Consider the following 27,253-nt stretch of genomic DNA (forward strand, 5'->3'; position numbering starts at 1 on the left):
CTTAAAACAATTTGAGTGTGCATCTATACACCCATGTTTTGAGCATATTTTTCATGATTTTTATTCTCGTAAACTTCAATTGAGTTAAAACCAAATCATGTTGGTACATTTATGAATATTGGATATAAATCAATGAAAACTCAAAAGAAATAATATTATTTTTCATTTATTGCGCAATATTGTAATTGCTACCTTGTTTTAGGGTTTACTTCAAGTAATTAAAAAAAATTAACTTAATTTATCATTTACTATTTATATTATATTATAGTGTTTATACTCAGTGTTATAAGTAGTAAGTTAGTTGTGTACCTACGCATTGCTTGATGGCTTATAAATCTCAAGATTGTATAAGTCTGGCCTCAAATTATATCATTCACATTTAAAAGTACGTAATACATTAATAGAATAATGCTTAAATATTTAATACAAAATATTCATATTAGAATGAATAGGTATCGTAATCAATGAATAAGACATGGTGGTAATTAAGTTAACGATGTAGAGATAATTTTGACTAGCCTATGAGTTATGTTATTGATTGATTTAACTATATTATGTTGACCAAAGCTATGCATATATTAATGCAACGGCGAGTGCCAGATTATATCTTGGGCTAGGATTTATATGCGACAGTATGTTTTTTTTGCAACTAATGATTATTGATTTTGTTAGTAATGTCTACGAAGATAAATAGTGGTGTTTTCAAGTTTTATATTGTGGAAAAAATGCATATTAATGCATATTTTGAATAAATTTAATATTATTAGATATCAACGCGAAAAATGCATGTTTTATGGTATATTTCGTTAATAAACGTTTTTATCGTGTGATAGTACGTATTGATGCTGTTTAAAAATTCTAAGTGCCTATATAATAACATAGTGTCTAAGAAAAGGTCATTTAGTTTTTAAAATATCATGTAATTGTTTTGTGTAATACATTTAAATAGCATGAATAGTTGAAAATATTATTTTAGTTATTTTTAAATGTATGATGTTTTTTGAGTGTAGATTTCACTGTTTGGCTTTTATAATAATAATTGCATATTTTTAATAAATCAAATGCATAATAATTTCAATTTTTTATTGCATATAAATCTTAGCCCTGTTAATAACTTATTATTGTATACTTTTATAAATGTAATTTGTATTTATTAGTACATAATAAATATTAGCTAATAGATAGAATAACATTATAGTGGATTTAAACACGATCAATTAATCTTTATTTTTTTTATTTATCCTCATGAATAATTAATCAGAAATCGTTATTTTACACTACTAAAATTTAAATTATTTAATTAATTTATAAATATAATTTATTATTAAAGGAACTTAAAAGTCATGAACAAAATCAACTAACATGAAAAAACTAATTAAGCAACCACTGAACTATAGATACTTAAATACTCGAGGGGTTTATTGGAAATCTGTTCATTAAAAATTGTAATGTACATAAAATTATTGTCATGCCATGAGTATTGAGTACACAAGTGTATATGACATAAAAAAAAACCTGACGAGAAAATGGTAATAACTTAAAAATTATTTTAAATTTTTAATAAGAATAAATTATTTCTATATTTTAATATATAAATTATAAATACATATAATTAACACAATTTATCTTTATAATAACGAATAAACAGAGAAACGTTTAAGGGTATTCAACTTAACAATTCAAGATTAACTTTGTTTATAAAAGTAACTTGTAAAACCAAAGTACATCATTCAGATTATTTTTCCTTTCAAGGGTTTCAATATCAAAATTTTTGAAGTTTCTTGTTGTTCAAGAATATAACTAACTTAACCTGAAAGTGTTTATTTAAGAACCGTTGAGAATTGAACGGCATACAATGACACTAATGACAGGCGCCGAGAAAAACGTTGTCATAGATTTTTCTAAGTTATAATTGATCAAATCTAGCGGTTATCTGCTCGCCAATTTTATATAAATCTTAATAAGAACGTCACTTACCTGAACAGTGGTATAATGTACACATTATACCGTTTTCAACCATGTTAGGTTCTTACATGAATTTGGTGACCGTGGTCCACATTGTTTACAATCATTTTAAAGCGGTATCTGTTAGAACGAGACATTTAACTTGTAGAGCCGACATTTTGTTGCATAATTATTTAAAAGTTTTTGCGTAGTTTATTAATATAATAATATATTTATGTACCTATAGTAGTAAAAAATGAGTCCAGAGAGGTAAATCAAGGTACATTTTATAATGATGAGAAAATAAGATAAGTTTATAAAGGTTGAAAAATAATTTTACAATATTTATAATATAATAATCATGAAAATAATAAATTCAAGTACCTACCATGTTCATATCAAAAAGTATAAACTAAAACGATCACTTCTCCCTACAGCTATTTTGATTGATATGTCTTTGCATATGTGGGTGTTAATTTAATTTATAAAATGTTTGATTAAGAATTTAGAAAAGTAAATCTACAACAGTTAATAGAAATTTGGAAAAAAATATTAATACGAATTACGAATTAAATATAAAGTGTATAGTACCTAATTAAGTAGTTAATAGTTACTAAATTGAGCTTTCTTAATTAATATATATTCAATCTATGTCTAAAAGTTATGTTATTGAAAAAATGGTTAAAGATAATAGTTTTAAAAATTAGATAACAATGTTGACCTAATCCAACTTAAAAGTAGTGAGTTGAACAGCTAGTATAGACTATATAATAATTTATTTGATGTAAAATATTTTTTTCAAGTTGATTACAACAGCGTTGAACTTAAATATATATTTTATTCATTGAATAAACGTCATTGAATTTCTAAACAGGTACAATTGTTATAATCTGAATAACCTAGTTGTAATACAATTTGATGAACATAATATAATACATTACGATAAACTACCAAGGATACAACAAAAATAGAGGAAATTACTAATTATTTCAAAAAATTTATTCAATGATCTAATATTCACAGTACCTATTGAAATTTCATTTCAAGTCTGCGTTTTAGATAATACGTATATTATCTAGATTATAATGTCTTAGAAACAATGTAGGTACCTTATACTTACCTAATAGTTTCTTTTGAATATTTAATGGCATATTGGTATAGTTTTCTAAATAAATAAATGTTACAAAATACATAATAAATGGACAATAGAATTATTAATATATAATTATGCGAATATAATTATGGTTGAAAAGGATTAGATAAAACTGTATTAAATGTTAAAAAATAGTTTTATGATTGTAATTTTAAATAATAATATTATAACTAAACGATTTAATCAATTTTGTGTTAAATACATTATTTTTGTTTGATAAAATAATATAATACATTTTCAGTTAATTGATGTAACCTGCATAATAAATGCTTAATTTAGTTTTATAAATATTTTTTTCGTTATATATCTGTGTAAGCAATCTATAAATTAGTAAAGATTAAAATATTAATTTAACATTATAATTAAAAAAAATAAATAGTAGGTTAAATATTATATTATAGTCCATTTTCAAATAATAAAAATAAAGTTATAATTAATTATATTTGTTAGATACATAAAAAACAATGTACCATATGGTTAAGTGTAGTATTTAAAATTTAAATAATTACATATACTTAAGTAAGTTTATATTTTGATGACGTCTTATCATAGGACAATGAATTTATATATTTATAAGTCAAGAACTACAAGACAAAAGATAAGGAAATTACTTTACGATTCAAACAACGATAAATAAATATTTTGAAGAATTCGTGGCTCGCATGACAAACAAGGCGTGGAAGTTCGATTTCATAGACATATACGTACTATGTTTGGCTAGCGTATTATATTTTTTTTTCATTGACGAAGGACGAGCTACTATATGAGGTATAATGTATTTTAATTCTTTTTTCACGGATGAATTGATGTACGTTTAGTAGGCATAGTAATCGGTATAATATGTTAAACCTATTGAATGCATCTATCAGTTAAAATTATAATTCTCACGAATACAATAAAATGCAGATCATGTAATAATCAGACAAGGGGCTTTATGTACTAATTTTTATTATTATTTTAGCATTTAGTGGGTACTAGTTGAATTTGCAATAAAACTAGTTGTTCTGAGAAAAATGTATTTAATAATGGTTTTATGTTAAAATATGTATATTAAATAATTTATATGATTGTTTATTTACAGTTAACATTTTTTTTGTAATATTTATTTATATGATAATAAAGTGATTTGAACATATATTTTTGAAATATTTAATTTTTTTTTTTTTTTTGAATAAACGTAGGTTCATAAGTAGAATACATACTTAAATTATATTAAATAGATTTTTATAGACTATGTTCATTGTTAATATTGTCTGAAAATAAAATTTCACAAGTCAGTGGGCCCCATTCGATACGCCTGTATCTGAAACATGTGTGCAATTTAATACACACCCTGCATACCTAGTTTTTACGGTACCTACCAACGCGAATGTGTAACACATGTATAATGTATATTTTTTTTATTTATGCATAATTTACTGTAAATAAACCTATATAGCTTTAATATATATATATATATATATAATATGTAAGATATATAAAATTAAAAAGCGTGAATTAATTACACATACATAAACATTTGATGTGATGATTCATATGATAAACTTAATTACCTTTTACAAAATATTTCATTTGAAATTTAATTAAACAAAAGTAAGTCAAACACAATTAATTCGCGTTTTTATTTTTAATGATTATATAATTTTTAGTTTTTAAATAAACTCCATTATATAATTTCAATATCGTGAACCCAAAAATAGATAAATATGTATTTTTAGTTAGGATTTTTACGTAGACATATAATGTTATATTTGTTTTAGTAAAATAACGGTTTTAAGTAATCAAATTTGTTTTTTAATAATGGTAATTTTTTATGTTACATTTACCATAGATTATATTTTTAAATTGTTGTGATATAATTGAAAATGCGACATAAAATATGCCAACTACATGCCGATTTCTATAATCATATTAGGATGCTTATAGAGATACTTTCACAGCATGCTTAACATGATTATCCTCTTGATAGTAATAGCTTTCGAAAAAAATAGAGATTGATAGTTTCAATTAATCTTTTTATGTAATCGGAATCCGGAGCATTCAATAATAATTTAATAAACAATAGCATACTACCCACAATACGCCAATCTCATTTTTGTAGTTTTACAGCCTTACAGGTATAAAAGTATACAACATTGTAAAAAATATTACACTTATAATACATTTAAAAAAAATGGTTACCTGCTTTAATTGTATGCAAATAAATTACAATAATTAATATAAAATAAATATATTTATTATGTATTATTCTACTGCACTTATAACTAACCTTATAAATTTAATTATATTATATGAGTTTATTATTAGAACAATAGTCTATACTCTATACTATAATCTATAATGTCTTACAACATATGTCAATAAATAAAAAGCAATATAATTATTGGTTTAAAATACGTATAAGTGATTGAATTCACTTTAAGTACTTATAATAATATCGTATTATAGTAGTAACTAGTGAGTCTCATATGTTATATACTAAGATCTTAAATAAAATTTTGAAGCTTATAGAAATCATAAATTTTAACATTGTGTAGGTCTTATTCATTAAAACGCATTGTAAGTAGGGTATTTTGTGCTTTGTTAAAATATAGGGGGCCCACGGAAAATAAATGACTTTTGAATAAATAATACTTAATTATTTTTTTAAATAAAACAATTTATAAACATTTTATTGTAAAAATAATTTTATTCACAAATCTTATAATTCAATTAAATGTATATAATTTATTTTATTTTTAAAAATTATGTCAATTTTATGGTAAAAATGTTGTTTATAGCACGATATGTGTTCATAAAGTTGAGGTGAACATACTCTAAGCTTTTTAGTAATGTGTTCATCAGTCTTTACAAATTGTTGAAAATAAATAATGCATAATAATGGGGGTTATATAGTTTTAAAATGACGTGTAATTGTTAAATAAAATTAGCGAATAAAATTATTTTGAATTAAAAAATAACTGAGTACAGTTTATTAAAAAATAATTTGTGTTTTACGGGTTTCTCTGTGTGTACTCTGTTCTATGCATATACGAGTACCTAGTAATATTGAATATTGCACATGAAAAATTTTAAAATTTTTATAACGTATTGGGTACGTATTTGATTTTTTAAATATACACAGATTTATGTTAATAGTATTTTTATTTTTTTGTTTTTAAGGCTTCAAGTACTTAGATTAGCCTACCTATATTTTTTATATTTAAACTAAACTAAATAATTTGCTGACAGAATATGAATAGAGAATAATCTTTATAAAAAATAAACTTTATTTCAATTATAAACAGTCATGAGACCTAAGATATTATAAAGAATTTAGATTCTTATATCGATTAGTTATAATTATATAATGTATTTTAATTTTATTATTAATCAATAAATAAAAATGCATATGATAACAGCAAATATATTTACATAATATAATATATTTATAATTGAATGTACTGTAAGTTTTTAAGACTGTATTTTATTTTAATTTAAATAATTAATTGTATGATTTATTTCAACAATCGTTTTACTGATTTATATCTATATCACATAGTTTATATATTTATGAATATAGTACATTTATTTAATATGAATTTTCGTTAGTTTTATTAAACACCAAATACTTAAGTAAAAAACATTTTTTAATATTTTATTATTTTATCTGTCTTCATTATTTGTTTTAACTATAGATTTGCAATTATTTTTAGTTTTAAATTAAAATTTGATAAGAAAATTATAAAAAAAATGTTGAGGTTTGTTTTTAATGAATAATTGATAAACCAACTTGTTAATAATTCATTTTTCTCACATTTCTCAAAATATTTAAAAATTTGGATTAGAAAAATTAATGTTTATTACGTACTATAACTTACATAATTTAATAGAATTTAATAGCTATGTTATAATTAAATTAATGCATAGTTATAGAAACACAACATAGTATAATTTAATAATTATTAAAATCTATAAAACTAAATGAAATTGTGATACTTAATATAATTAATGTATATATATATATAATAAATTGATTTTAAGTTATTTTATTGTTAAAATATTTTATATTACAGACGTTCAAAAATATCACATACACACTTTTAGGATTATGCAGAAGAACCAGTTTATAATATTATGATTACTGTTATTAATGTACGAGTGCGTCAAAACGACATCAGGGAAGTAACATATAGGTACACGCTTAAACAATCATTATGCTGTAATTTTTAAACAAGTGGCGGTATTATTTTTTACCTGTAAATATATATATATATATATATATATTTAGGTATACACAGTGCGATAGAGCAGGTATACCGGCAGTCAGTTTCCAGCAGAACACCATTCGTTTTAGTCTAGCGAATGAAATGGTTTAGTGCGATTATTTATATTTTATCGTGTTTTTCACGCAATTGATTTATTATATTTTTTTTTCTGATATCGTTAAATTGTACGATATTATAAAAAGTGTAATGTGTTATTTAACTATTGTAAGTTAAGACAGATAACATGCAGTCTAACAACTGTAACTTACAAAAGTATCAGTGCAAAATAACCATATTATCAATGTAGATTTAAAATACATTTGATAGTTATGAAACTAGATGTTTGAAAAATAATGCAGTTATTATTTGATTTATTTTTGATATTATGGATGCTTCAACCGTTAAAAAGTATTAAGGTAATTTTTATATCATATTTGTAATTTTAAATTGCGTTATAAATATTTAATTTATATGAATAATAGGTATTTAACACATAGATTATTTAGGTACCTTGATACCTAGTTATAATTAAATTTAAATAATTTTATTCAGTTAATACTATTTAATAAATAATTTGATTTAAATATTAGCAGATTTGTTAACAAGGAAATACGTTTCATGCAAATTATAACTTTGTTATAATTTTGTAATTAACTAACACGTCATAATAAGACGTAGTTAAACAATTATTGTATAGAATCTGTTATATAAATAACATAACTTTATGAGAAGTGACTAAATGGTTGAAGACTTTAAAACTACTACAGAATTTATTTAATACATAATGTATTAAATAGATATCCCCTCAAATTACAATTTTAAATCTTAAGATATCAATCTTAATGACTGTATAAAAAAAAATTATTATTTTTTGATAATGAAAATAAAAATATTAAGTATCAATCATAGTTTATGAGTATGGTAAAAATTTAACAGAAATATTTTTCTATTTTAGATTTTTTTTTTTTAAACTCTAGACTTAAAGATTTTAAAACTATTGTTCCGAAATGTTTATTTTACCCACTAATAACATAAATAAAATTCATTTTTTTTTAAAATATTAAATTCAATTTAATATGCATTATTATTATATAATTTATGTGTTTATATATAAATTACATACATTAAATTTTTATAGTAATTTAATTAAAATTTTCATTCTGTCATGATAATTTTATGCATGACCACCATATGATATTTTTCATTAAGAAAATTTTCATTTGCTTTCTTATTAAAATTAAAAATAGGAATTTTCTGAAACTTAATTTCCAGTATTTGTATTAATACAAAGACACGTACTTTATTTCTATATTGATATATTATGTTTTGAGTTGGGTCAACTGTGGAGTATAGAAAAGTAAAAAAAAAACTTAAGGTACATAAAATAAATAATATAAATAAAAAGAGATTCTATTACTTTGTAAAAAAATTTTAGTGATAAGTAATTTTATTATATTTGAATAGTGATGTTTCAAGTGATTTAAAGATTTAAATGGGTATTTATAGGTATCGCAGTCTATATGTTTTTTTTTACAAACCAACCACACGATAATATATGTGGCTTTTTTTCATTTTATAATTCATTCATTGAAATTCGAACTTAATAAATTTTAGTTTTTTTAGGAATCTCGAAAATATTGATAATTTTATATAAAAAATTAAAAAATAAGTTTAACTGTTTAATTAATGTGTTAATTAAAATGAAATACATTATAAAATATTTAAAAAAAGGATTTTAAATGTACGTACATAAAATACGTAAATATTTAAACATTATTTCGATGTACTACACTCCGTTTCACGGATTAAGAGTAATGTATGTTTATGGATAAACTTCGATATTACGTTTATATACAAATAATAAATTGATATATTAAAGGTTTATTTACTGTACTAAACTGATAAGTTTCGTTGGTCTTTGCACGGCAAGGTCATTGTTAGAACACAAATAGTTTTAAATTAGGCATATGTAATCGGCTGTTTAGCTAAACGATTATTTTTGATTTGTATGTATAATAAATAATTGAGAAATTTCTCGACAATGGTTAGAAAACTATAAGAATGTTCTTTTGTTTTAACTTACAAGTTGTTTCTGTGTATAAAGTAATTATTGTATTTTAAAATCATTCTCTCCAGTGTTTAAACTCATCATTTCATAAGACATTTCTGGATCGATTAACAAACATAATCGATCCGAATAAGAGTTTTCTTTTTTATCGTATATTCATTACATTTATTATATTTGTTATTCGTGAAGCGCAACGGACCACAGACGATGTGTTTCCGTGAAGGAAAATCGTATGCGTTCTCAATAACAGTAGGTATGAACAGAATGATTATCTTACTTGGAAACCAAACGCAAGGAAAGTAACGATTCGGTAATAACTTTAAAAATTGCCTTCGTATATAGATACTATATGTCTATACGCCTTTTACTTTCATAGCACATCCTGTCTTAGGTCCACTGGACCATTGTTTTTATAATCCAATTGCTAGAACAGAGAATATTTTACTATTTCTCTTTATGCTAAATATAGGTAACTGGTTCTGATACCTAACTAACTATTACACACGAAATGAAAAATTATAAAAAATGGTTGGTTATCAATTTGATAAACATGAAATTGTTAAAATGATGAGAAAAGACCATTAGTATTCGAATACTCGTATAGTAGCAATGCTTATGTTCCGATAACCTTGCCCATTCAGGACATATTTGATTTGCACGCATCAGTGACACACTTTATAGTAAATAAAAAAAAAATTATTTTATGTAGGTATCCAAATATTGAATATGATTATACATAATATTACATTGTTAGAGCTAGTGCATTTTTTTTATTTTAGTCTGTTTAGATAATAATGTAAAATTCCTACTATTGTCAGGAAATATTATAAAATAAAACCATTTCTATTCTCTAGGTTGATAACCTTAAATATTTCAAAATTAGTTTTCAAGGATAAATAACAATTTATAGCTAATAAAAATTATTTTGAATATATGAGTTCAAATTAATTATTTACTTCCAGTGAAGAATAAAAAAATTAAATAGTAAAAATTACTTGACAACAAAAATTAAAATAAATTTTATAAGAAAGGTGATGTTGATTGATTATTTGAAGTTAATTACCTATACTTTTATAATTTATTAAAATTGAAACATTTTATAAATATATATGTATACTTGATTTATAAATTTTTACTTAGTTGAAATATATATTATAAATATAGTTAATTAACTCTTAAGTAGACACTTAAAGTTGATCTTAAGCTTTAGAAATATGAATTAACTTAAATAAATATGTTTGAATAAAGTAATATAGTTGATTGTATTTAACTTTTTAGAAAATGTCAGAAGTGAGAAATCTCTATAATATGAAATGTGTTAAATCTTAGTTATTTACAGGCTGAAAAATGAATTATTGAGAAATGTATTATACTTAATATTTTTTCTTATAAAATTAGGTTCAGTAAAGTATTTTTAATTTCACACTACTTTAAAAAATATATAATATATAAAATAATCATTTTATAAAGTACTTATTTTTTATAATAAACATGAAATTTATAAATTTAACAATATAATTTATTGCAATCGCTTTGTATCATTATAAAATAACCGAATGAGTTTTTTAATTATTTTTTTCAACAATTATATCATTGCTAAAGTTGTATTTTAATGTGCAGAATTTTTCCTATTTCTTTATACTTAGGAACATTTTTTGGGGGTTTTCGCATTAATTAGATATTTAAAATACTTAAAAATAATTTATTTTACTACTTATTATTGATAAATATTTCTTTTAAATGTATTTATAAAACAAAGTTATATCACAGTTGTAACACAACACTATGATAAACTTCATGTAACATAATATATTATAAACTTACTGATGAACACATTATACATATTAATGTCAATGGGTTGAATGACATAGACTAACTTTAAGAAAAAAAAATAAACAACTCAGTCAATCAGAAAATACACTTTCAAATTACTAACATTAAAGTAATACTCTAATGCTATAACATGTCATATCTTATCGTGTCTAATATGGACAATTAAAAATCTTATATCAGATATCCTATTATTCTATAATATTTTGGAATAAATAATATTTTTTAATTTTACTATCTATTATTTTATGCTTACTATTTAAGTAACTATAAGTCTGCACAAATACCAATTAATATAATATTATATATAATATTCATAATATTCGTGACTTGAAGTTATTTTAATTTTGATTTAATTAAGGAATTCCCCAATATATTTGTATACCTAATACTTATTTAATTTATTACTTTGTTAAAATTCTTGTAATTCTTGTAATAATCTTGTTTTATTTATATATGTATTATTTTGCGTGTCTAATATTGAAACTGCTTTCGTATAAACTTCCATTTTTTTATTTAAAAATAATTTATACATATTATTATCATGCGTAAATAGTTATTGATATAAATTATTTTCCTGAAATGTTAAATAATAATATAAAATATAACACAAATATATACATACTTAATTAGTAAGGTACCTTTTTTTTCAAATATGAAAATTATTTATAGATTATGGATCCATGTACGGACGACTTAATAAATAATGTAAAATATAAATTATGCTTCTATCGCTAATAACACTGTTCGTGTCGTGAAAAGGATGTTTTTTGTTCCAATATTATTCAATTCGGATTACAAGGCCATAACTGTTACATAATATATTATCATTTTCTTGAATAATTTTTGTTAATAATAAGTTGATTTAAATTTTTAAATAAAATTAAGAAAAATTGTCATAAAAAGAAACCCAAGACTAAAGCCTAATTATATATTTACTATAGGTTATGGGGTAGTAACTTAATAATATCATAATAATGATTGTGATGCAATATTACTACTAATAATAATGTTGGTGACTATTAATGACTTGACCAGAAATTTATTTATAACGAATTTATGATTTATGTATTATATACAAATTTTAATTGTAACACTTAGTAACATATTACGTATAAATGTATAATATACGTTTTTATATTCGTTTTATCGAAATTTTTAGAAGAGCTTCATTCCTTTCTGCCTTTCTTATTAAAACCATTAGTATTTATAGTTGTTACAAGTATTTGCTAAAAGAACTAAAGGGGATTATTTTCATTCACCGGATTGTGATTTAAAATTTTTGAAATAAGATGATTTATTTTGAGTTCAAACAAAGTTCATAGTACTTATATTGTTCAATTAGAATAACCTAAGCAGTTAATAGTTGTTTGGGTTACAGAGTTTATATAAGATACGTTTGATACTGTTTAACATCAATGCAAGAGATTCCATCACATTTATCTACTATGATCATATCTATAGTGATGGCTTCACCAATTTTATATAATATAGCAATCATGATGTTAAGCTGAATATATGGAAGAAATTTATAAAATCTTAAATACAATGTACTTTATATATTATACTTATAAGTTTTTTGAATAAGTATAAAATGATTACATGATGCGAGTTAGGCACAACTGAAGTATTGTAATGCAATGTATGCAGTGTGAATATATTACATTGTATTTAGATAAAATAATATATATTTACAATAAATTATAAATCTATTATAATAGTTAGATTAGATTTACATATTAAAGAAATTATTTAATAAATGTACAGAAAATAAAAAATTATAAAATAAAATATATTTTTTCAATTATCAGAAGTTATAGCCGTATTAAAAACTATGATTTTCTAAAAGAATTTTATTAGGTACCCTCATGTCTACCGTAAAAAAAAAAAATTTAAATAAATTTGCGCCAGGTTGATAGGCGTTATAAAATATGTTAAAAATATATCTTAAGTCTATAATTGAATTATATATTATTCTTTAATTCTGGTAATAATCAAATAGTATTATAAGACATGTATTTACTTAGTTTATTTTTTCAAAAACGTCACTTTAAGTAAAAAATTGTCAACCGATAAGTTTATTGTTGTTATTAAAATTTACTTTCAATAATAATCAAAAACAAATCCTCTAATGTAATAATTATTTTTAGATTAACGAGACGAATCTGATTGAACATTTAACACCATCAGAATGGAGACATTTCATTGGACCCAATGCAAGTAAGTAGTATTGGTTATGCTTTAGTTCCGCACAGCAATTATTATTTGAACATATATAGAGAGGGAGAATGCAAAAGAAAAAAAGTGAAAATGTGTGAATTGTTATTAAAGTTGTTACAAAATATTTGAAATAGGGTGGGAGGTATGCATATATCTATGCTTAAAAGAATAAATGTTAATCGTTATGGTTCCGTGGGTTTCCGAAGAGGTCAATAACACGTGGACAGTATTATAATTGTTGTGTATTTACACGCTATAGATTTAGATAGGGTTTTCTCGTTAGTTGACAGCGTTATCTTACAGGAAAAAACTAATTACACATGAATTGCATACTACCTACCTTTGTGTGAAAAATTCTGTTTTTAAAATTAGATCTAATTGATATGATGCACGTATGATAAAATTGCATAATACAATATGTATGTTTTAAATTATTCCAGGTCAACATTTTGGCGTAACTTACTTAAATCCAAGTATATTGAAAATCGGACTGGTCAATTTTACGTCTAACAGATTGGGACGTAATTTTCAATTAGATTTGCAAAAAAATGATGATTTATTTGACGATAAATTTGTTATACTAAAAAGAAAAAATGGAAAATCAGAAATAATAGATAATGAATGGAATGATACGGGTTGTTATTACCATAGTTTTTCACCCCATGTGGCTGCACTTGACGTCTGCAATGGATTAGTAAATTTAACCGAAATTTCAAAATTATTTTTTATAATATTGCCTTTATTTAGAGAGGAATTCTTAAATCAAGTGAGGATGATTTTTATGCCATAAGTCCATTACCAGAACGATTTCAAGGTTTGGATGAAACACCGCACGTAATTGTTCGACTTGAAAACGCAGCGAAGTTAAGAGATTCTCTTGGCAAATTTATTGCCGTGAATGAATATAATAAATCACATAAAGTTCGAAAAAAAAGAGGTATTTGGTCACCATCTGTGTTGAATCTGGAAATAGCCATTTTTGTAGACCAAGACCTTTATAGACTCATGGCCATTAATTTTGAACCAAATACCGAAAAAGAAATTATTCGATTTGTTTTGGCTATGGTCAATGCTGTAAGTAAATTATTAAACTTAATGAAACAACTGATTACTTTTCCATTTATTATAGAATATTTTTTTTTTATCAAATTTAAATATCGCCAGGTGTATGACGAGAGTTTGTCAATAATTTCACTTTGAGTTTATACTTAAATATGTCAAATCCTCATAAATCATAAGATACTCTCTTGTCTAATTTGTATATTAAAAATGATGCAATTTAATGCTTGACAACAAATAATTATTATCTAATGACGATGTTCAATGAACAATATTATAATAGCGGAAACAATAAAGTAAAAAGTGACAAACGTATTTAAAAATGGTATCAATAATATTGTCACATCTTACGCATGAATAATAATGGAATCGTAACAGTTGTAGTATTATGGCCTAGTTGGATCTTACCAGTGTGTCAGAAAATACGTGTTAAAAAAAAAAAAAAATAAACGGTTTTTGGGTCATTTAGGTTGATTTGTTGTACCACGACCCTTCGTTAGGTCGTCAAATTAACTTTATTTTAAAAAGACTGGAGATCCTTCATTCAGACCCCGAAGGTCTGTCAAGGTCTAATGATATAGACCGATTCTTAAGCAATTTTTGTAAATGGCAACAGACGGAAAATCCACCGCTAGATTCGGATCCTCTGCATTGGGATCATGCTGTTATACTGACTGGCCTTGATTTGTTTGTGACCGGAAAAAATGGTAAAATCAGTAACCAAGTGGTAGGTAAGTAGACGATACACCGCATATTATATTATATATAATGACCAGTGGTGTAACTACAAAATTTTGAATTAAGAGTGAGATTTTCAACACTTTCCCTATCCATCTAGATATTTTATACGGGGGTCAGAGAGAGATGGTGTATTCATCTTACTAAAATTATTTTAAACATTTTTTCAAAAATATCATTGCATTTATTATTTATTTAAAATTATCAAAAGAAAATCATTGTACGTATTATTTTGGGCCCCTAAGTAAACTGGTCTAGGTGTTCCGCACACTCTGATTCCTCTTAGTTATGCCACTGATGATGACTACGAATTATTAGGATAATATATTATTTATAAATGTATATAATAAATTTTCATTGGTAGATTTATACGATATCTTTAAATCACCTATTTTATATACTAATCTATATGATATCACAGGTCTCGCTCCAGTTGCCGGTATGTGCACGAAAACTAGCAGTTGTACTGTAAATGAAGGTCGTCATTTTGAAAGTGTTTATGTGGTTGCACACGAGATTGGTCATAAGTAAGAAATAAAAAGTTAATATATTTCTATATAATATCAATTTTATACTAAAATGTAAAAATAAAATTTATATATGTTGTGCTCAGTGAATTCAATACTTATGATAGTGAACTACAGTGAATATTATATAAATCTTATTTGAAAAATTAAATGTAATAACTAATAAGTTATTTTTTTGTTTTTTAATAAAACTAAAAAACTGTATTTACAGTAATAAAAAGAAAAAATTTAATTTTTTTACGCTCTATTGTAATATTATTTTGGTATTGATAATCAACAAATTTGTTGGATAGTGTAAAATAATTATAGAAATAAGACTTCAAGGGCACGACAACCAGTTATACGTGAAGAATGTTGATTATTTAATTTAATAAACTATTACCATGGTTTATACAAATGAATTATCAATCCATCTGGTTAATAATTTATTTATTTTTTGTGTAGTTTGGGAATGCGACATGATGGAACTTCATCGGATAACAATTGTGATCCAACAAGTTACTTGATGTCACCGACCCTGGGAAGTGGTAAAATTACATGGTCCACGTGTAGCCATGAGTACTTAGAGAAGTTTTTACAGTAAGATTTTCAAGTTTTTTCAGAAACTATTATTTATATTATTTAATATTTATTAGTAGCACAATATACCTAGATAAATATAGTTTAAACCTATTTGTTTTCAATTTTTAATTCTTAATTAAGTGTATACAATAATAATACGTAACTAGAAATATAGCAAGTTATTTAATCTGTAAAAGTTAAAGTGTTTATGTTATTTTTGATAATTTAAGTTGAATAAATTGTATTTTTAATATTTTATCATAAAATTGAAAAAAAAAATTATGGTTAATTAAAAATATTAAAACGAATATATTTTTATTTTTTTATTGTGTACAACACAAATAAATAGTTGAGCTTATATTATTATTATTTTTTAAATAAATTATATTATCTGAGCTTAAAGACTGATTTTTATTACCTACTGTAATTATTAAGTATTAATAACTGTAATAATTAATATAGTTATATTATCATACGTTATATTTATAATCTAAATTAGCAATACAATATTGAATATAGTGAGATTTAAATTCTTTTAATAAATATCATCATTGTAGGAATAGCAAGTCACTTATTTAATTTTACGAACTATTTTAATTTTAAATAAATAATATATATTTTTAATGTATATCTTCATTTTTCAAAAAAAAAAATAATAATATAATTCAACTAATAATATGCACTATCAAAAAATATGTAACTATTTCAAACATAATACAAACTTTAATTTTATTGTAAAAAGTTATATAATAAGTAATAATAATTTAAAATATGTCTAGGAGTTCACAAGCAGGGTGCTTATTTGACGACAGTGGTACTTCTGGATACATAGACCATAAAAATTTCGGTCGTTTGCCTGGTGAGCGGTTCGACGCACACGAACAATGTCTGCTTAAATATGGACGAGGAAGTGTACACGCCACTAGTCAAGATTTGAGTGAGGTATGTCGGGATTTACATTGCCAACGAGACCGATATACATGGACTTCGCATCCTGCATTAGAAGGAACTCTGTGTGGCCCAAACAAAGTAAGATTTTAAGTGTTGAATATAGCCAATATAATATATATCGCGTTAGATAAAATAAATTAAAATAATTTTTAATTTAAGAATGCATTAAAAAACATGTATTGCATAGTACTACTTATAAATTTAATGTTAATACATAATATGAGAAACTAATTTTGTTTAACACATTTTAAAAATTAAAACTTATCATTTATTAGAATGTTTTATTATTTAATGAAATATATAAATTATATACCTTTCATTTATAACTAAATAAAACGTATTTATATTTATTTATTATTGTTATTTTTAATAATAATGTTAGTGGTGTAGAAGTGGTCGGTGCATACATAAGGGTTTGTCTGCCCTTCAAGCTGGATTTGCACCACATCAGAGTATCGATGGTGGATGGAGTGATTGGCAACCGTTCTCAGATTGTGCTTCATCATGTTTGTTAGGTGATAAAAATGATCTAGATAGCGGTAGCACCGGCATAATGACCTCGTTAAGAAGATGCAACAATCCCAGGTAAATTTTTACCATGTAATAGTTTATTTAGTGATGTTTATATTATTTCAATCGAATAACCAAAAATATAATATTGTTTAATAAATTTAAAATAATTATAAATATTTTTAAAATCATAAAATCATGATTCTTCTTTATTTAAATAAAAAAATGAAAAATTCTAGCATTATTAATGTTTTTGATGAAGTATCTTCTACTTAATGCTTCATAATTTCAAACATAGTTTTTTTTATGAACATTCACATTTGGTAAAATATAGTGCAATATCAATGTCAACGCTGTATAAATTATTATGAGTATGTGCTAAAAATAATAACTGTGTAAAGGAAAGCTGCCCAAATGTTTTCTCAGGAATCCAGGGTATTATTAATCACTATATGTTTGAAACAATAATGTGAACCAAAAAAATTCGAAGTAAAAGAAACAAAGAAGCGTAGCTAAGCTTTTGATAATTATTACAGTTTTTAGTTATTTTAATTTTTAGCATTTAATAATATACATTTGTGTAAACAATTCACATAAGCGAGTATCTAAAGATTTATATTTGTGTAGTTTCAACTAATGTAAATAACGAATACTTAAAACAAAAGAAAAAACAAAAATATCTTAGATCGGAGATATAGTATACAATTTATGGTAAAGTAAAATTATATTTGTATGTAAATATTTTATTAAGAAATTAAGGTAATGATGTATAATATCATATTATATTTTACGAAGTTGTTATAGTAATTTTTTAAATTATAGAAATAGTATTTATTATTTTAATGATTTATAGGCCAGAAAATAGCGGTAAATCATGTTCAGGTGGTGATCAAAAGTACAAATCATGTTCCACAGAACAAGTAAATGTTTTTATTTTTAAATAAAAATAAAAATAATTGATCAAAAATTAATTAACTGGATGACTTTTTAGTGTATAAATGCACCACAGCTTACTATTAAAGACTTCGCTAATGAGATATGTTTAAGAGCTAAAGAATACGATGTGGAGCTTTTGGGAACTGGTTATCAAAAAATTAGTTCAGATCGTATGTATAAATGTACTATTATTGGTGTTATTACATTTATATAAACAATTTTATTTTAGCTAAAGATGCGTGTACTGTTTGGTGTCATAAAGAAAAGGGTGGTACTAAAAGTCGAGGTTGGTCTTTTCCAGATGGAACAACATGTCAAATGAACAAAAATAAGGAATCTACTTATTGTATTGGTGGTTATTGTAAGGTAAATTATAAATACAATAAAATTAACTTCTCAAATATAGGTTAATAAAATAATTATTAATTGATTACGAGTTACAAGAATAATTGTTGTAAATATCGATCGTTTATTATATCTAGTTATTAAAAAAAAAAAAAAAATTAGTACTCGTAATTTAATGAATTTTTAAAAAGAAGATAATTATGTTCTTGAAATATAATAAATTATTATACTTAGGAATTATATTTAAATGTCATCTGTGTAATGAAGATGTTACATTTCCATATAAAATATGCACCTTCAGATTTCAGCAATGTATAATTTAGTCAATCGTGAAGATATAATTTAATACGCAATACATAATGATTTATATATTAAATATTAATAAACAAAAAATAGTTATTACGATTCAATTATTAGCTTAAATAATAATTTTATTTCTACCTTAACATTATTTCAGTGTAATTATCATATTTTAATTATATCTCTATAAACAACTATTAGATGCTAACTATACTTGTTTTATAATTATTAAGTATTACGATAAATTTGTTTAATTTTGTGTGCAAAGGAATTCCTTTGTGATAAATCATCATCACCTGATACACTTTACATTGAGGAGGCAAAAAAATGTGAATCAAATGAACCGCCAGTAAATCGGTTGAGACCGCCTTCTCAACCGTTGCCGCTTTTGCCTGCGGAGTCCAGTATTGATGGATGGAAATGGCAGCCAATTTCTGTGTGCCACTATAGTTGTATGATTCCGGGCGTCGGTCTTAAGCTGGTTGAAGGTAAAACGTGCAAAACGTGCGAGCCAGTTATGAGCATAAAGATTTGCCGTCCACAAAAAGAAGCGAGTATACATTTTAGATAAGAGTTTATTTATGTTATTTAAACAGTAAAGAAACGCATAGTACTATTGTCTGTTTGTCTTTGTTTACCTACGTCTTATTTTATTCAATAGTATATTATATATGTGAAACGAATCGAATACAAGAGTTCAAATAAATTGTTTAATAAATGTGAAATAAAAATATAATTTTTAGTATTTAAGAGCTCTTGATTAAACTTTGATTTGTTATATAATTCGTATTGATATCTAAATATTAATTAATTTTAATCTCTATTTTTAAGCAAATAGCTGATCAAGGTCTTATTTATGGTTTTAATATAATTATTCATTACGTTCCTTATTTATTGAGCCAAATATCTTTAAAAATTTTGATTTATAAAGGTAGAATATGTTATGGGTATTTCTACTTTTCGAAATTCGATAAAAATGTAATCAATAATGAAATCGATATCTAAATGTGTATAGCTTAGCTTTCTTTAAATTCTAAAATATAGAATTTTAATAATTTTAAAATATTATTTATGAGTTTGGACTTATTTATAATGTTTTGATTTTTTAGTTTAAAACAGATGAATTATAATAATTTAAATTCAATAATAGTATTGCTTATAAATTTACTATAATTTAGTGAATCATAAGAATTTTGTATGAAAATTTTTTGAGGGATGAATATTCATTATAACTTCACAATATTTTAAAGATCCTTAAAGAAATAAATTAAAAAAATTTATATTTGAGATTTAAGTTGTGAATGACTAAAGGTTTTTTGATTTTCAATTTTAATTTTTGGTTTTATAAACTTAAATTTGGGTATTAGAAACTATAATTAATTTATTTATCGAGTGAGTAGTGAAAATTTTTAGTTTTACAAAATAATATATGAACATTAATATTGTAATCATTTTTTTAACATTTATCTTTTGCATTATAATAGCAATGCAAAATGGGTTTGAAATCCGTAGTAGATTATGCAACTTCAATCTGTACTAAATATGGTCAAAAAGTGCAGCGACTTTCTGGTTTAGGAATGCAACTATCATCAGTACCAGGTAAAAAAGTGTAATTTAAAAACATATTTTTCAATAAATATAATAAATTAGTTTTTTAAATTTTAATATTAACGATTTATAGAGGATAAGGATAGACCATGTAGACTTGCATGTCAAGATCAAACAGTGCAGCACAGGTTTTATATTGTTAATGGAGAAGTTGGATGGTTTCCATTCGGTACGGATTGTGCTCGAGGAGATCCGGACCGACAGGCATTTTGTTTGAGTGGAAAATGTTTGGTGAGTACTTTTATATAATAAATTAAATAAAGTAAAATAATTAATATTCTGAACTAATTTTGTACTGTAGTTTTTATGTATTCTTTTATTTAAAATATAAAAGTTTACCATCTGTACAAAATATACTTTAAGTATAGGAAGTAAATTCAACGGAAAAAGGGATCAAGAGGTATGAGTGAGGAAGTCGCCTAATGGCAGCACCCTATATGAGATTTTTAAGCGGAATGTAGGTTTTTCCAGTTTATTTTCAGATGACTGAGTGGTTGGTGGTTTATCTTGATTTGTTTAGAGGGGAGACTATTGGCGATTGGATTTGAAAGGTTACTAAATTTAGTTACCTTGCTTTATTATATGTATATATCATTATTTGCATCGTATAATTTATTATTTTATTACACTCTAGGATTGTATAATATCATTTGATTTTCATTTGTCTAAAATTAATACTATTTATAGTCCAAACATAATTTTTTAATAGACCTGATATAATCATTAGACGTGTTACCTCGTCATCTATAAATAATATTGAAAAGACACTTAAAAACAATCGAAAGCACCAAAACCACTAGAACATTTTGTTTATAATTATGAATATAATTTTTTATTTTTGTATAATATTCATACTAAATTATCACAAATAACAATATTTTCTTCAAATTCTTCAAAATATTTACCTAAACACATGGAATACGAAATATTAAGCTTCGAAATTTCTGAAGAAATTAAATAAATAATAAACCCAATTTATGTAAAAAAACAAAAAAAATACATTCGTAATGAATCAATTAACGCAAAAAATAATTAACTACGTCCTTTTAGAACTTGTTACAAGTTTATGGTACATAATTTCTTACTTACATTGTATATTTAAATATTAAATATTACAAACAAATTAATTGGATACATCAACACAAATTTCGTGATAAAAAAAAAAAACAATTACATTTTTTGAGCCTAATCATGATATTCATATTTGTATGTCTATATCAATTTTTGAGTTGTAGTAAAATTTTAGAAAACAATTTATGTCCAAATTGTGTCATAGAGAATACCATAATAAATTTAACGTACATATATATACATATATATTTTTTCATTATCAATATTATAAATAAAAGACTTCGACTGCACTGATCATTGGTCGTTATTAGTATGTTACACATTGATTTTTAAGTAATCATAAGGATACTAGTTCTTTTTTATTATTTATTTAGGTACATTAATTAATAATTAAAATCCAAAATAAATAGATAATTTTAGAGATAAAATTGAAACGTTTTTATTTTTATTTTATGGTTTTGTTATTAGTGTTTTTGAAGAATTTTAGTAAGTTATAAATGTTTAAAGATTTATTGTTAAGGCATTCGGAAAGGCTGTTTACGAAAATATTATATTAAGAAGTATTATAGGGATTTCATAATTTATAACATTTTTTTTTAGTAAAATTAATTGCAATTTTTTATTTAAAAAGTAAGTTATTCTCGTTAATCAAAACTAATTTTTATCTATTAATTGCACGTTTGTGACAGATATTTAAATCTATAAAAATAATTTTGTAATAAATGTAACACTGTATTGTTATAATAGTATATTTTTTTTAGAATTCATTTAAAATCATAACATTATGATTTTATACCGATTTGAACAATTCAAACTTTATTTAATACTATGAGATTATAAGCAACGAATTTATAAAATAAAATAAATATCAATACTTAATGATGTTAAATTAATGTTTGTACTTGTTTATATTTTTTGTCAGGATTTTGGACCCGATAACATGCCACTATCGGTAGATGAAATTACATCACATAATAATTTCAGTTCAAATAATCGTATAAAAAGAAGTTTGTCGACACAGGATAGTGATTATACCGTGCAACAGATCATACAATCTTTCTTTGATATGAATAGAGGTATGATGTTTATTTCTTATCATAGGTATATGTTTATAAACTCTTTTTATTTTATTATTTATTGCAGAGAAGAGAAAACCAATAATAGATCATGAAATTATATCGTTAGACTTTGAAAATCCTGTAGAAATACATACTACGTGATAAGATGTAAAAATTACATTATTATTTTGCATTGAAAATATAAAAATGTGCTATAAATCAATTTGTGTGTTAACTGTTATTGTTTTCTAATTCACCACGGCGTCATATATATGCAATTTTAGTACACGAATGTGTACACGCATAATAATATTATTATGGTAATATTAAATTTAATATTAATACGTACGTACTTACATATTATTATAATTTATTATAATTAATAGGTCCGTATGTGCTTATAATTTATTATAATCGACCATAGTCTATTATAGTCTATTATAATTTATCTAAAATTCGCAATAAATCGTATATTTTTTTTTATATAAATATAGGTAGAATTCTTGAACTTTATTTTAACCGGACTATATGACATCACAATATTTTTAAAAAGTTATGTACACATGTTCATGTATTGTAGATCAAAATATTTTATTCAAATTTATTATATATTTATATATAAATAATTTAAAAATCACTCAATAACAATAAATACGTTAAACAGTATCGAATAAAATTTAGAAATAAGTAATAGTAAATAATAACTAAACAATATGATTTTAAAACAGTTATTACATTTTATATACCGATTTGGGTAAAATAAGACCAAACCAATAAAAAGACAAAAAGTAAGCTTAAAAATAGTTCAAATTTTATACAATACAGAATTGTTTAAAAAATATAGATAAAAATTAAAGAAGGAAAATTTTTAAGTGTTTAAAATATAAGCCCATTTTTTAAGTAAAATTAAAAAATCTTAATATCACACAATTATTTCAAAAAAAAAAAAGGAATTAAGTTTGAATCGATGAAATCAGATTTAAAAGTAATATTAATAGTAATAAAATAGCGATTGTATATTATAAATTTAATTACTAAGAACAACCAAAATTAATACCTTGCAAAATTGTAAAAAATAATCACAGTTTCTGTTTTCTTCTTAAATCCTTATTATTTGATTTATCACCACTGTCCACATTATCGACAGTTGTTAATTCTTTGTAATATATCTAAACATAAACATTATGAATATTAATTTTATTGATATTTGTAAATAATATATACTTTGAAATTAATGTATTAAAAATAAATAATAAATAGTAAATTGTTACAATTTTAATTTTAAAATTATTTGCATTATAGTACCAGAAGTAATAAAATATAATTTATATTTTATTTTTAACTCATGGAATTCATTGTTTTTTTAATAAAAAAAATGATTAAAAAGAGGTGACTCAAAGTGTTTGTTTATTTATAAAATATTATCATTTTAGTTTTTAATTGATTGTAAAATAAAGATATATTATACTGGGAGTTAATTATTTTATTTTTTGATTATTACAGAGTTATAAATTTTTTATTATTATTCTAATCATATAATTCTTAAAAATAAATTGAAAACATTATATTTTAATACAATATTATTCCAAGTTACGTACCTTGAAGTTCATTATATAAAAAGATCATCTATTCTATTTGAAACCATTTTACATTTTTTACTGGCTTATATTTAACTTCCTTGTAATGACGCTGTGCAAAATATTTATTTTCTATTATTAATTTAATATTGAATGGGATTAACATTAATATTTTCACATAATACAGCAATTTTTTGACGTATGCACTCAATTCAATTGAGTTTTTAACTTTTTTACATGCTTTATAAAATTAAACTATATTGAAATATTATGGTTTTTAAATACATTTAAAAAACATTACATTTTATTTTTACTATTTTAAATTTTTAACTTTTTTTAAATTTTAAAACTACAAATATTATGTTATTATATATTAAACTAGTCGTTTATTATTAATAATCTATAAACATTGAAAAACTTTTTTTTTTAATGGTCAAGTTACTTATATGAAATATTTCATTGAAAACCAAAAAGTTTTACTACAAAAGTTTGTTTAAACTATTGATTCATGTAATGTTTGGATATACTTTACAAATTGATTTTTACCTTCTCTTCGTTGTCGGGTACCCTAGAAATCAAATCCAAGAGCTCGTTGTTTGGAATTGTATGTGGACGAAGTATTTTCCTGGTAAACTTATTGATGCCCCAACCCATAATCAGGTATCTTATTGGAATATAATACAGTACTATGATTACGGCAATCAGTAACACGATGGCCAAGTACGATAAGAATGGTACGGAAAAGTTTAAAAGGCTGTGGTATAAAAATAGAGTATTAAGCTTATTTTATTTGATAAATTTAAAAGATTTTTACTTTTTAATTTTTTCACCAAACGAAGCTATGTCTCCGATTGTGTTCTGAACTAATTGCGTGACTTCTTGTACAGCGGCTACTCGTTCTTTCAAAGATTTTTTTTCTTCCTATAAATATTTTCATTTAGCTATCATGTACAATAACTTTCTCTACATTTATATGTACAAGTTACCTTTGCTTTTTCGTCATCTTGATCGTCCTGTTGATCGTCTTGTTGATCGTCTTCATCGATCTGTTGATCGTCATCTTCGTCAATTAATTTAGATGCACCCCACGAATATGATATATAATATTTAAGAAACACCAGTAATAGAGCAATAGGTGCCATGTACGGTTCAAAAAATTGACAAGCCACCACGAATCCAATTAATACTAGAATAGTGTGCATCGGTGACTCCCATTCTACCCAGTACCTGGAGATAAGTTATAGTTAAATATAATTTTGTTTAATAACTTAATAGCATAATTAAGTAATAATTAATGACATAAGAACAAACACTTAAGTAATACATAAATATTGAATGAAATTTCACCTAATATAATATATCATATTTTATGTTTGATGATAAAATTTTAATAATTATATGAAATTTTAAAATTTGATATGCAAAAGTACAATTTGTATATAATACTACCACGAATAAGAATACGAATGTAGGTCAACGTGTTGAAACTTTTATCCTAAAAACAAAACTATGGCACAACCACTACCATTATAGTAAACAGAACACCGTTGATTTATTTTACTACGGTAGTGAAGTTCTAAAATATATGAATATTTAGTATAACCACTTAGTCTATCGAAGAAATAATGTATAATTAAAATTACCAAGGTTACGGATGAAATTAAAAGTGTTTTTGCATTTATGACTTATTATCAAACTATCTGCATTATATTTACTTTATTATATTAGTATGGTTTTTCCTAAAATTAATAAATTATACTTGTTATTTATCTAAACCTTATGGATTAATATAATATACTTATGTATATTAAGAACGAACTTTTGTTAAAATCTTTATTTAAAAATGGAATAAAAAAAGATAGAACACCGTACAAAGAATTTATAAAAGTCAGTTGTAAAAAAAAAAAATATATATAACTGTTAAAAGTCGATCGATCAGAGAGCTCTTCCGAGAATTACATACTAGTGAACGATATGAACGATATAAATGGTTCATAGGTTATACATAAAAAAAAAAGGATCATAAAAAAAGTAAAGTAGGTATATCAATCGATATTATATTATGTTTGGAAAATTACTTTATCTATACAAACTGGTGTGTCGATAGTGAAACCAAAAGAACCTTTTGAAACTACTTTAAATAAATAGAATGTATTATTTTGTTAATAGATAAAAAAGTAAATCGATAGATTTTTTTTTATTGATACAGTATAATAATATGGAAAGAATTTTTAGTATTTTTAATAAAATATATTGGTGGAAAATTCAAATGTTTAGATAGCTACTCTAATTTTATTTTTACATATTTTAATCAACGAACTGTGAGAAAAATTTAATTGGATGAACAATCAAACATAACATATGTGAGTTGTAATTTAAAAGTACAATTAAAAATAATAATGTTAAAAGAAAAAAAAATGTAACTAGTTCATACAATTAAAGCAAAGTATTATAAATAAGAATAAACAAAACACAAAATTGTTGTAGCTTATATTGCCCAAGTTTAACTGGAAAATTTTAAATAGATAAGGCAATGAATATTTTTGCTTT

At 23.4% G+C, this 27,253-nt stretch overlaps 2 protein-coding genes across 5 annotated transcripts in view; one reads left to right on the plus strand and one right to left on the minus strand.

Annotated features, from left to right (window-relative positions):
* Positions 1 to 7,697: 7,697 nt before the first annotated feature.
* On the plus strand, positions 7,698 to 23,349 carry LOC112599095 (A disintegrin and metalloproteinase with thrombospondin motifs adt-1-like). Its single transcript, XM_025345829.1, has 17 exons — positions 7,698 to 7,760; positions 13,393 to 13,462; positions 13,903 to 14,156; positions 14,210 to 14,536; positions 14,991 to 15,252; positions 15,681 to 15,786; positions 16,231 to 16,365; positions 17,127 to 17,376; positions 17,681 to 17,883; positions 18,662 to 18,728; positions 18,800 to 18,914; positions 18,974 to 19,110; positions 19,658 to 19,939; positions 20,874 to 20,988; positions 21,071 to 21,228; positions 22,991 to 23,144; positions 23,212 to 23,349. The coding sequence occupies exons 1-17, from the start codon at positions 7,698 to 7,700 to the stop codon at positions 23,286 to 23,288; spliced, it is 2,775 nt and encodes a 924-aa protein (XP_025201614.1). The 3' UTR covers positions 23,289 to 23,349.
* Positions 23,350 to 24,019: 670 nt separating this feature from the next.
* The window catches only part of LOC112598965 (multiple C2 and transmembrane domain-containing protein), a 60,706-nt gene continuing 57,472 nt past the window's right edge, over positions 24,020 to 27,253 (minus strand). For 3 of the 4 annotated variants that reach the window (XM_025345642.1, XM_025345643.1, XM_025345641.1), the window contains 4 exons: positions 25,690 to 25,930; positions 25,518 to 25,624; positions 25,250 to 25,457; positions 24,020 to 24,295 (listed from right to left, as the gene is read on the minus strand). In XM_025345642.1, the coding sequence (XP_025201427.1) occupies positions 24,206 to 24,295; positions 25,250 to 25,457; positions 25,518 to 25,624; positions 25,690 to 25,930 (646 nt within the window). In that variant the 3' untranslated portion in view covers positions 24,020 to 24,205. Of the gene's footprint in view, positions 24,296 to 24,724; positions 24,816 to 25,249; positions 25,458 to 25,517; positions 25,625 to 25,689; positions 25,931 to 27,253 lie in introns of all 4 variants that reach the window. The other variant, XM_025345645.1, reaches the window with a different exon arrangement.

Source organism: Melanaphis sacchari, unplaced genomic scaffold, assembly GCF_002803265.2.
Source record: "Melanaphis sacchari strain LSU unplaced genomic scaffold, SCAv2.0 Contig4_pilon_pilon, whole genome shotgun sequence".
In the NCBI taxonomy this organism is placed as follows: domain Eukaryota; kingdom Metazoa; phylum Arthropoda; class Insecta; order Hemiptera; family Aphididae; genus Melanaphis; species Melanaphis sacchari.

What these genes read in the sequence shown, in the direction of transcription:
- LOC112599095 (XM_025345829.1), top strand. Translation starts at nt 7,698, where the DNA reads ATGCAGTTATTATTTGATTTATTTTTGATATTATGGATGCTTCAACCG. An exon ending in AATCAGTAACCAAGTGGTAG is followed by an intron (nt 15,253 to 15,680) that starts GTAAGTAGACGA and finishes ATGATATCACAG; the next exon opens with GTCTCGCTCCAGTTGCCGGT. An exon ending in GCACACGAGATTGGTCATAA is followed by an intron (nt 15,787 to 16,230) that starts GTAAGAAATAAA and finishes TTTTTTGTGTAG; the next exon opens with TTTGGGAATGCGACATGATG.